The following is a 12,743-nucleotide window of genomic DNA, read 5'->3' as shown; positions in this document are numbered from 1 at the left end:
AGGATGGAAGCACATCATTAAATGAGTCATGAGGTGATGGTCTCTCTCTCTCTCTCTCTCTCTCTCTAAAGCAGGTTTATGGTACGAAATGCCTGTCCAGTCGCATGCGAACTCCATTTCGCTGATTAATTTATCAGTGACACACGCTCCAAACGGCACTTTCACACCAGGGTCGGTGCTCGGTGGGCGTCGGGGCTGAGCTCCACACGGCTGGGAGAGGGAGGCGAGGAGGGCTAGAGCAGGACAGGAAGCAGAAAGAACGCCTTGTCCCTTTCACCTTGTGAATTGATGCGGTCTGCAGGGAAGCCGGGTTTTTATTTACATCTTTATTTTCTCTCCCAAATGAGAACACACGCACGCAAAACTCTTCGCACTCCGAGAATATGGATCCGACCCTGAGGTCCTCAGCATTAGAAATCGATGACACGCTCACAAACACACACTCGCAAACGACAGGAAGCGAAGGCTCGGGGATTGCCATGGTAACCGAAAGAAGACTAGTTTTAGTGTTTAGGAGCCTAGAACCTCCAGCTGCCTGTGTGTGTTTACCATGTCCGTGGGAACATTTATTTCCTGGCCGCGGGTCCCTCTGTTCATTTGGCGGGGGGCTAATTACGGGGTTTTGCAAGGCAAGCACACAGTGGCGTCTATTCGAGAGGAAGCAGGTGTCTGTCTGACATCTGACCTGGATTTTGGCTTTTCAGAGACTTTTGTGTGTGTGTGTGTGTGTGTGTGAGAGAGAGAGAGAGAGAGAGACAGAGAGGGAGAACATGAGTGAAAAAAGTGAAAGTGGGACTCCGTATCCTCAATACCAAAGTTAGAAAGTTATTTCTGCGCCATTGGCTGCGTTACTTTGCATCTCCCCAGCGTGCACAAGAGCAAGATGAGCATGTGGGTTCCAGGCTGATTCCTGTGGAGAGTGAACCAAGCCCAAAGTAGGCGGTGACACGGCCCCACGGGCCATGGCGTTACCTGCACTGTATAACGGCGTGTGGGAGCCATGCGTCTGCTGTATCTGGAGCACGGCCTTCCCATGAGCCTCTTGGGCCTGACAGCAGATTTATTTCCCAGCATGCCCCGTGTCTGCAGGAGGACAGGAGCTATTTCCAACACAAACCCCCTGAGAGAGACCGGAGAGGGCATTCGTGGGAAAGGAGTGATTCGATTTACAGTACGCCGCCATCCTCCAAGTTGCTGCGCGCGCGAGCGTTACAGACGGAGGCATTAGATTGATGAGACGTGCTTCCGTTCCCATGGCAACCGTAGCCCGGGGTACACCTGACCTACATATGGGCTACATAAGCACCCATAGGAGCCAAGTGTCCACACCGCTGTAGTACTAATACTCAGTCCTGATTGTAACTCTAGAGGGCGCTACTGCCCCTCCCCACTTTTTGGCTCCAGGCAACTGCGCCCTCTTCTGGAAGGGGTTGATGCCCACCCTTCAGAACTTCAGGAGGCTGAAGGTGTCCTTCCTGCATCAAATCCTGTCCAATCATTGTTACCGCAGTGCAGCCATTCACCATTTCTGACGCTGTTTATGAATTCGTCCATGCCATTTTTCCCCCCTTTCATCCTTCCATGCCCTTCAATTATCATCAATTTCACTGTCACTTTCTTTTTTTGCTTGCTGACGTCATCTTTACCCAGCTGCTTCGGGCACAGCAGCGACGTCAACGACTCAAATTACTCTTCATCGCCATTCGTTGCTCGGTTGGTGCAACACGCATAATGTCTTTCGTTCCCAGCCTTGCGAAGCAGGGGCTGCGACCGAGCCAGTGTGTGCGGGCACTGACTCGGCGTGACCGCGCTTTGCATCCATTTGATGATCCAGGGGTCACGCCGGCATGGCACACTTCAGCGGGCCGCTGCTGCCCTCTGCTGCCCAGCTGCAACGAAGGAGGGCTTTAAAATGTCATTTTCAGACTGAGACAACTCCGGCTGCTCACCATGTTTTACTAGTTTTGATCATAGTTTGCCCTGCTTGCTGCTATATTTAAATAAAATGTGACTTTAAAAAGATTATCAGGTGCAGGTGAGATATAAAAACCCAGTTTATTGTAATACAGGACAAACATTGAGGAATCTACTTTAGAAAAGGGGACGTGGAGACAGGGAAGACATTCAGAGACTTTCAGGATCTCACACACACAGGACACACTACGCACACCAACACCTGAACACACAAACACAAGACCCGTCTCATTACTCAGACATGCAACTCACACACTCCCCCGACATACAAGACGGGGAGTCACACCGACTCGACCCGAGACCGGACCGGACACACAATGTCAGGATGTCACGGCCGGACCTGGAAAATAGGTGTAGGGAATCGGGAAGGGGCGTGTATGTTCAATGCATTTAATCGTTTTAAAAGCATTTAAACCTGACAACTGGTGTGGATGCAAGATCTGACCTGGTTTTGCGATTCTGTACAAAATATGGTCCTATTGTTGCATTTTATCTGGCAAGAAATCCATGTGGAGGGGACAGTTTTAGACAGGACAGTTAATTGCATCAGGGTGCTGATTGGTCAGTCTCCTATAACCAGCAAGAGTTTATGTAAGGAGTATTTGCTTTTGGACAATTACTACTTTTGCAGACAGCTTTGTAGACAGACCCATTACATTACATTTACGGCATTCATCAGATGCCCTTATCCAGAGAGACTTACAATCAGTAGTGACAGTGTCCCCTGGAGACACTCAGGGTTAAGTGTCTTGCTCAAGGACACAATTGTAGCAAGTGGGTTTTGAACCTGAGTCTTCTGGTTCATAGGCGAGTGTGTTACCCACTGGGCTAATAGCACCACCACTTGGGTGTGGACCCCATTCCTTTCGAGCCAAGCTTTATTTTAAGCTTTGACAGATCCCCACCCATTTGGACCATGGGTAATACTTTTGCTTTGCACCCAAGCCACAACACCCACGGATCGGTGTAAAACATTCTATTCATGCGACGAAAAGGCGGCATAATTGACCAGGCCGAGTGCTTTTTATGAAATTTTTAACTAAACAAAAGCTCATCAGGGAAGTGGCCAGTAATGGTGTGTGTTTGTTCTGTGTGGGCTGGTTTCTTGTCAGTAATATTTTTTACGGTGTCACTTTGTTAAAAGTGTTTGTGTTTGAAGCGTTGTGTTGTCTACATCCGCATTTGTACTCGTGGCTGTGTTCACTGACGTGATATGAAAATTAATAATATCTGGATTTGTTATCAAAAGTTTTCCATCAAAAATCCTTCCTATAAAGTCATTTGATGGATATCGATGACTGCTGCGTTGAATCAGCTGAAAGGCGCTAACAAAGAAAAAAAACAATTTGGTAGGATAAAATGAAATATTTGCATATACAATAAAACAGTCGAAAGTCCTAGTTTATGCGTATAAAATGTGATTTTTAAGTAAAAAAAAAAACAAAACAAAAAAAAAAGAATGAATGCCTGGCTCTACCGTAAGTGCCAGAATAGACGCGCATCCGCCTCCAGAAATAGCAACGGGAGGAGGAGGAGAAGAGGAGGAGGAATTGGGGGAAAGAGAAAGGAAGCGGCGCTTTTCTTTTGCAGCGTGAAGACAACAACTGTAGTAACGAAAATAAAAATAAAAAAAAAATCGCCCCGTCCTGCATTAAGTAAACGGGCGAGGAGGAACACCGGGACGCGTGCGAGGATTCCTGGGATATTCGGTAAGTGCCATAGAAAGAGAGAGAGAGAGAGTCGGGCTGGGGGAGGAAAACTTGATAGAAACGCGAAATGTGGCGCGGTGTAGCTGCGCTTTGTAGTAGGATCGCTTTGCGAGGCTCGCATTTTGTATTTCCCCCCGCTTGTGTACGATTTACCCCCCCCCCCCCCCCCATTTACTAGTACTTTCCCCCGACATTTCTGCGTCTGTGAGAACCGCTATTCCCTGCCCGTCTTGGGATCCGTTCGCGGGGAAGTGTCCTGTGTGCGGCTGGCGCTGGACCCCCTTTTTCTCCAGTTGTTGCGCATCGAGGTCCGACGTGACAAAGTGTCGCTGCGTTGTCGCTGAGTAGAAGTTACATTGTTACGGAGGACAGAAGTAACGGGAGTTACAAGCGACGAACCCGGATCTGAAACAGTGGCCACTGCTTTAAAGAGTTCGCAGCGGTTCTACAATTCGACACAAGCACACGTGAATACACTGGAATTAAAATAAAAAGAATCAATAAAGTGTATGACCTCCCACTGGCAAATATTTATTATTATGATTATTATTATTACGTCAAGTCAGTCTGCAGTTTTCTAAGTCAAAAATTATAATGTTGTAAAATGGCCTCTTAAAATTAATATACTTTCAAGCAAGCCAGCAACCAATAAAAATACTTCTGGATTCGGGTGTGTGTGGAGGTCAGTAAAATACAACGAGCTTGAAAACTGTCCTAAAACGAATCTACTTGCAGCAAAGGTACCTAAAGCTTATAGACCTCGTCATCATGTATTTCAACACGTCAGTGTTTGTAGAAAACCAGAAGCTGGGCACGAGAAGTGAAACTAGTCCTTTGATCTTGTTGACCCGTCACGAGTTTGAGGGGTCACCAGATGTCCTGTGTGTCCTAGTCTGTGTGTTCTTGCATTATTGGAGATGTCGACAACATTTAGAGCATTTATCAGACGACCTTATCCAGAGCGACTTACAGTCAGTCGTTACAGGGACAGTCCCTCCCTGGAGCAACTTAGGGTTAAGTGTCTTGTTCAGGGACACAATGGTAGTAAGTGGGATTTGAACCTGGGTCTTCTGGTTCATAGGCGAGTGTGTTACACACTAGGCCACTACCAACTGAAACAACTGATTACCACAGAGAGGAAGCAATATTGAGGTTTGCCCATAAAGGCACATTGAGGTCTAATTTCTCCTTGCTCCTTATAGGACCAGTCTGGATGTGTGCGGTTACCGCTGTAAACCATGAGCAGAGCTGCAGTGCATTATGGGTTAGCGTGTGTTCTGTCCGTGCTAGCTGTGTACGCGCTGGGCGACTCCTGCTTGATGATTAGTGAAGTCAACAGCGACAACCCAAAGCTGGACACGCAAGAGTTTGTGGAGCTTTACCACTCGAGTGCGGCACGCGCCTCTCTGGACGGATACTCGCTCGTCTTCTACAATGGCAACAACAACCTTGCGTACCGCGTCCTTGACCTCAGGGGTCACGCCACTGATGATCGTGGCTTTTTCTTGATTGGCTCGGTGGACCTCCGACCCAGACCCTCGATCTCTCTCCCACCCAACACTGTGCAGAACGGCCCAGACGCCATAGTCTTATATGGGCCGGGGGCGTCTTCGATTAGGGAAGGGTCCCTGGTTCAAGCACATGGATTGGCTGACGTGCTGGTCTATGCTACCCGGAGAGGGGGCGGGGCTGGGGAGTTAGCGGCCGTTCTGACCCCTGGCTCGCAGCCGTTTATCGAGGACGCGGCTGCGCTGGACGAAGACGAGTCCATTCAGCGCTGCTGGGAAACCGAACACCACTGGGCTTTCCGGCTGGCCCCACCCACTCCCGGCCGGGCCAACACATGTTCTCCACCCGGCCCTGCCCCTGCACGAATCGAGGAACTGCGGCTGGGTGGCCCAGTGAAAAGTAGGCATGTGGAGGTGAGTGTCTCCAACCTGACAGTGGCGATGGTGTTGGTGGTGTATGACGGACGGACAGCGGTGGTCCGAGGCAGTGCTGACGTCACCAGGGCGGGAGAGGTCAACAGCGTTACCATAGATACAGGCACAGGTACACACACTTTGCCCACAGCACCTTCAAGCCGTTCCGTGCAAGTGTTCATGACTTCTTCTTTTAAGTGTTACCCTTGACCTTTCAGATGCTGGAAGTGGCGCCATCGCGTTGTATGAAGGGCGAGCCTCAGACTTCCCAAAAGACACTCCCCTCAGCCCTAAGCAGCCAATAGATGCCTTTGTCTTCTCTGGGCCTTCTGATGTCCCCAACGAGTCCCTATCAGAGACCCTGACACCCGGCAGACGACCCTACGCCATCACACAGGGGTAACCCTCACGTGGCCTCTTGTGAAACACTCTAGATTAATAAACCCAGCAACTGAATGCATCCAGTGTAAAATACAATAATATTTGGGTGAAAATCTTTGTGTTCTGAATTTTTTGATCGCTCTTGATATTATATAGTTTGTTTCAGTGCAGTGTGGCTGTGTTTAAACAAAGGCACAGGGTAATACAAGAGCCCACGGTTTGACTAAGGCATAAAACTGAGCGAAAACTTGGATTTCCTTTCTCTGGAGTTTTCTGCCAACTCCTGGATACGCATAAGAAAACAAGCATCGGCGGCCAAGAGCTCTGGGAAGCTATTTCAGCTATTCCCGCATGTGGGACGCCCACACGCTGACAGGCAAGAGCGCACGTTACGCTGAAGATTCCTGAGTAGCCCTCTGCACTGTGGTCATTGACTGGGCCAACATCTGGCTCAACAGGGACAGCGGGGGCCTAGCGGGCGAGGAAGCGGACCCATAATCGGAAGGTTGTGGGTTCAAAATCCCGAACCACCAAGGTACCACTGAGGCCCCCTTGAGCAACGTACCGTGCCCACACACTGTCCCCCGGGCGCCTTTCATATCTGCCCACTGCTCACTAAGGTGACACATTTCGCTGTGTCACCATGTGCTGTGTTTCACAATGACAAAAACCCTCACAACATCCTGACATTCAGTCTGTCATCTCAGTGGCACACAAGACAACAGTCCACATCTGAAGCTCTGATTTAATGTGCACATTTGCCCTATATTGTTTAAAGACTAAATTAACTTTTTTTTTTTTTTTGCCCTCGTTCAATTGAGTTTGTAAAATTGCAGTCATTGGCAGGAAATTGAAAGTTAATTTTCTTTAGTGGAAGATTTTGTCTTGAATTCTGATCCTCTTAGTGTATGAACATTTCTTCATTTCCTCTCATTATAGCTGCAAGTGTTCTCTGGTGGGTTAATTTCTAGGACATGTTCCTGTTCACTTTGATGAATTTTGAGTAAATACATAAAAAAAGAAGCACTTTTTCCAAATGATGTTAATGATTTACGTTGTGTCAGATGGGAAGCAGGTGTATCGTTCAGTCGCTGTGGAGTTGCTGATTGGTCCAGAGACTCAGGAGTGTTCATGGAAGCGTTGCCCACACCCGGACGGACCAGTCACTGCCCTTGGCCCAAGATATGCCCCTATGACATTGGTACAAATTCACAATTAATTATTGCCATTTGCCAAATATGTTGCTGTTGCTGCTGTTTGACCTGAGACGGGCAAGCTGTTGACTCAAAGTGTTTCTTTACCCCTCAGTGGCTCCAAATGGGACAGTAGCCCCGCCCCTTCCTCCATGGTTGGGCATGGACTTCCTGCTGAACGAACTGAATGCAGATACGCCAGGTGCAGGCGAGGATGCAGAGTTCATCGAGATATGGCACCCCTCCGGACAAAGGACCTCGCTGGAGGGGGTTTGGCTGCTGCTCATCAACGGACAGACGGGGAAGCCATATCACGAGCTCAGCCTGTCGGGATATTTCACCGACAGTCGCGGTTACTTCCTGATCGGCAGTGACAAACTCCAGCCAGAGCCATCCATTCCGCTGCCGTCCAATACTGTGCAGAATGGGCCAGATGCTGTGGCATTATATCGCAGTGAAGCCCAGCCCTCTAGTCAGGGCGGCATTCCCACCGTTGGCCTGTTAGATGCGGTCGTCTACCGTTCCACTGGAAGCGATAAGGAGGCTGTGGAACTGACTGAAGCATTAACACCCAATCAGCTGCCCCTGCTTGAGGAGCCGCACACACTATCTGGTGATGAGAGCCTCAGCCGTTGCCTGCCAATACCCAATCAGCTCTCAGCATTCAGAGTGAGTTCACGTCCTGTTCCCCTTCTACAAAACTTTTGACACTAAGAGCTTGAATACGCCTACTCGACTTAATGTCAATTTATACATATACATACATTATACATTTCTTCCTTAAGGGGTCCCTGTATTCATCTTTCAACTGATTTGGACAGGCTGTTTTGAGGACTCTTATTATCAAGCCAATTAACACACTTTAACTGATCTGATTGCTCTATGGTTTAAAATTATAATAGTCTAAGCACTGAGCTTAATTAAAGGAAATATATTTTTTCTAAATTTTGAATGAATAAATTGACACTTCCATCAAATAAGCGTTTTTAATTGTATTTGTTGAGATATTTTATAACGTTCTTATAAAGCATAGTTTCTGACTTGGTACAAGATCCCAAAGCGATTGGCATGCACCTGCACAGTGCATAAATTAGCTGCCACTGCTGGCCATTCTTGCCGCATGCAACACGCAAGCATAATTAAACAATGGACACACAATTGGTCAGTCATTACAGCACCAATAAGTGCAGCTTACAGTCAGCCAAAGTCTAGTCCATTTACAGGTGTACATGGTGTGCTCTGTGTAAATAGGTTGGCCCGCCCACTCCGATGGAGAAGAACGTGTGTCCCCAGCCACCCACACTGCCCCCGCCTCCCGAAGGTGTTGTCATCAACGAAGTGAGTGGGTTAATTGGGGCGAACAACTCCCAGAAGAGGATGTTCGTGGAGCTGACCGGTCCACCACTTAGCAGCCTGCATGGATTGGTTTTGGCGCTATATTTGGGCGGGGCCAGAGAAGCAGTTCCATTGCGGGGACAATTGGGAGACGATGGCCTTTACCTTGTAAACCTCACTGCAGAAACAGGTGTGTCTGTGGCATGTGGAGCCATGTGGTTGTCCCAGCATTTCACTTTGCATGTTTTATTGGCAGGGATTGCAACCCATATCCAATACTAAATCGAATCTCTTTACGTTTCCTTATAAAATTGGCACTAATAATCACTTAAATTTTATTGTAAATATTAAATATTATTATAATATAATAGCAAGCATTTCACTGCATATCATACTGTGTATGACTGTGTACGTGACAAATAAAATTTGAATTTGATTTGAATTTTAACATAATATAAAGTAACATAATAGTTGCATAACACAATAACATAATATAATACTGAACATTTTAGAAATGAGTATCTGTGTCAGCTGTGTTATAGTTCTGTGTGTTTGTATTTTTCAGACGCAGTGCTGCTGTGTTACGGCTCTGACGCTCTGTGTGACAGTGACTCCGTCGTCCTGGACTCTCTGGTTGTTACTGAAGACCCTCTGCTGCTAAACATCTTGAATTCCAGCAGAGGGCACCATATACACCCACATGTCAGGTTAGAGGACTGAATTCATATGGCACTGCCTAATATATATGTTACAAAGTTCTCATTATCAGCTGTGGTATCAGATTAAAATGATGAAACCGTAAATTTCTGAAAATCTCTTGCAACGTTTGAGTTGCGCGGCCCTCCTGTTATCCCACATTCTGATTATTAGGAAGTTTGCGGATATAATAAGTGTATGTTTTTGTCTGCAGGGCTGTGTCTGATGGTCCCATCTCTCTGAGCCGATGTTCCTGCTGTGAGGGGAACTCTATAGGTGTTTGGATCACGTCTTTGCCATCCCCTGGCTTGATTAATCGCTGCCCGAGTCGTGCTTTCTCAAGTCCTGTTGTTGACCTCTGTTTGGAGCCTCTAGCACACAATTGGCAAGAGCAAAGCAGAAGTAGGTTCAAACTGATTTATTTATCCCTTGCAATAGTTATTATTTGATTATTTGATGTAGTTTTTTGATGTGAACCTAGATTCATGTAGTGAACTAATGCTCAATCCTAAAACCTCTGTTAGACTGCAGCAGTGAGATAGCGGTGTATCTGGAAGAGCAGTGTAGCTGTGGAATAACCCCCCTCTATCTGCAAGGTAAGAGCCCCTTGTCAGCATTGTCACATCGCCATTAAAGTGCCACAAAATTAAACTTGGAATATGGTGGCAGTAGCCTAGCGGGTAACACACTCGCCTGTGAACAAGAAGACTACAAACTTACAGGTTCAGACCCCACCCACAGCGATTGTGTCCCTGAGCAAGACACTTAACCCTTGGTGTCTTCAGGGGAACTGTCCCTGTAACTACTGATTGTAAGTTGCTCCTCTAAGGGCGTCTTGAAAAAATGCCATTAGCGTATCTCATGCCGACAGAAGAGACTGAACCTTAACGCTGGTCATGATTAGAAGGGTGTCCAAATTTTTCGAGCGTGGATCTGGGTAGCTGCAGACCAGTCAAACCTGGGGCAGTGGTGGCCTAGCGGTTAAGGAAGCGGCCCCGTAATCAGAAGGTCAGAAGGTTGCCTGTTCGAATCCCAATCTGCCAAGGTGCAACTGAGGTGCCACTGAGCAAAGCACTGTCCCCACACACTGCTCCCCGGGTGCCTGGTATGCTCACTCAGGGTGATGGGTTAAATGCAGAGGACACTGGTGCTCGGTGCTGAATTGGGAACCAACCGAGAACCGGTCCGTGTTTACACTAGACAGGAGATCAGCGCGAGCCGCATGGTAATACGTTGTGGGTCTATTGGACCTCCACCACTGCTACTTTTACATTAGCCCCTTCTTTTTGTCCCTGTTTAATTTAAATGGACAATTTTATTGACAATTTACCCCCCTGTCCCCTGAAAGTGCCTACAGTGCATGGGGGCAAGGTGAATTGAGGACATGTGATGTTCTGTTTTTTCTGGAAAATGTTGGGTCCTGCATTCATGTGGATGATACGTTGACATGTAACATCTGAAGACTATTTCAGATCATGCTCTGTTGCTCATCTGAGTAAAATTAATTATGTTTTAAAAGTGACAAGCATCCGTCACATATTATCTAATGATGGTCAAATCACTTTCAGGTCTAATTTTTTTAAAGATGTGGTAAGGCAAATATATTTTTATGATTCATTTACATAATAGCAATTTTCTTACCAGGATGAAATGAAATTTGAAATTATGTAACCTATGCATCAAAGACACTGATTTATTTTAATTAGTTTATCTGTGACTTTTTTTTTCGATTGTAACAGTGATGCACTCCTAATGAATTTTAAGTCATTGCTAATATCTACCTGTCTTGTGTGTTTAGGGATGCAGGTATCGTGTGAATCTGGCCAGATGCATCTGCAGGGCTCCATTCCTGCTCTGTCTGAACATCAGAAGACCCTGATAATGAAAATGACCCAAAACACACAGACTTGCAGTAATAAAGGTACAAACACATCCAAACATACACAGATGCACAGTGCAGACTACATTGTGCTGGGGCTGAAGCACACTGACAGATCTGTGTTCTTCACAGGTTTAGTGATTATGGGCGTGGTCATGGGGCTGGTGGCATTGGTGGTATTTGCTGTAGCTCTGGTCGTATTCCATAAGAGGAAGTAAGTTTGATTTGTGTTGTATATCATATAAAATTAGACATATACTTTGACCTAATCCATTGGCCAGCACTTTAATGTGTGTATGTGTGTGTGTTTTTTTTGCAGGCAGCCCCAGTATTACACCTCAATGGAACTGAGTGACCAGACAGAACTCTAATGTATGTGTGCTGAGAGAGGAAGATTGATTTTTTTTTAACACAGCTGAGAGGACACTTGAAGGGAGACATTTTTGTTTGTGTGTCTGTGTGTGCATACGTGTGTGAGATTAGACCAGGTCTACATATGTTTTTTATTATCAGTGTTTTATGTGTGATTCAAAAAGGACACTTTGAAGGACTTGAAGGAAGATTTTAAATCTAGTTATAAATTGTGTGTGTGAGAGAGTGTGTGTGTGTGTGTGTGTGTGTGTGTGTGTGTGAGTGATTGAAGCTGTTTACAGAGGCTGACAGTCCTTGAGAAAGTGAAGTGCACCTTCAAAATGTGCATTATAATGCTCAGAATGTTCCTTTATTTGCTCTTGCACTATAATCCCCCCAATCCACACTTTCTGGACAATTAGAGTGCTTGCATATCTGCAGCCTCACGTGAAACTTCACTGTACCAAAAAGCACCTGGTTTCTGAGGAATGGTTGACAACCCATCATCTGTGTGTGTCTGATCACATATCAGCTCTATTCTAATACAGGTCTTACGATTCAGTTTATTTGGTACGAGATCACCTCGCTCGCCAATTGTTCATAAATGCCATTCTGTACTACAAAAATATGCCTATGGTCCATATTTTCCCGAGGCTATATAAGGCCTAGTGCATGGGTGTGTAATAAATCTTAATGTTTTCACTAGTTCACCCATCTCAAGGCTTGAATTAATGCACTGACCACCTTTCATTAGCCTGTGCACAAGGGGGTATAAGGACTGTTGACCTGGACGTGTAACATATTGACCAGAGGGGCTTTAAATCATCCAGAAAGAAGACGTATTCTGAGGTGTGTAACAACTGTTAAAGTTCATATTCTGAGTGTCAGAAATAACTACACACCAACTAAGTGGGTAGTTCCTCCTCTCCAAGATACAAAAAACTAGTTAATTTCTACAAGTCCAGCGGTTTCCTGTTGTGACATTAATGAACATTCCCCATGCACCATGACTGCACCAAAAAATAGGGCCCTTGGTTGAAGACACATCACCAGTCGTTCCATACATTGATACAACAACTCTGGATGATGTATGTGTGTCAGGTGTTTTGGAGTTTAAGATAATATTTGTGTTCCCTGAGCACAGATAATGATTTTTTTTGCTAAATTTATCAGTAGCCACTTGATTGTTTATTCATGTCAAACTGATGTTTCAGGTCTCTTAAAAGTACTTATACGGTTCTGTTCCCCGCTCTATTTTCTGCTTCTTTCTATTCTCTCTCTCCTTCAGTTTCTGGGTTTCCTG

At 46.1% G+C, this 12,743-nt stretch overlaps 1 protein-coding gene across 1 annotated transcript; it reads left to right on the top strand.

Moving 5' to 3' along the window:
* The first annotated feature begins 3,532 nt into the window (after nt 1–3,532).
* Nucleotides 3,533–12,150, top strand: LOC114784298 (uncharacterized). The gene is made up of 12 exons (XM_028969581.1): nt 3,533–3,683; nt 4,886–5,735; nt 5,824–6,004; nt 7,051–7,187; nt 7,295–7,848; nt 8,431–8,704; nt 9,080–9,221; nt 9,425–9,612; nt 9,735–9,806; nt 11,009–11,131; nt 11,222–11,303; nt 11,409–12,150. The coding sequence occupies exons 2-12, from the start codon at nt 4,922–4,924 to the stop codon at nt 11,458–11,460; spliced, it is 2,619 nt and encodes an 872-aa protein (XP_028825414.1). The 5' UTR covers nt 3,533–3,683; nt 4,886–4,921; the 3' UTR covers nt 11,461–12,150.
* The last annotated feature ends 593 nt before the right edge of the window (nt 12,151–12,743 follow it).

The sequence above is a fragment of the Denticeps clupeoides genome, chromosome 2, assembly GCF_900700375.1.
Source record: "Denticeps clupeoides chromosome 2, fDenClu1.1, whole genome shotgun sequence".
Taxonomy (NCBI): Eukaryota; Metazoa; Chordata; class Actinopteri; order Clupeiformes; family Denticipitidae; genus Denticeps; species Denticeps clupeoides.
The sequence above is the reverse complement of the archived record's forward strand: the minus strand, read 5'-3'. Positions and strand labels throughout refer to the sequence as shown.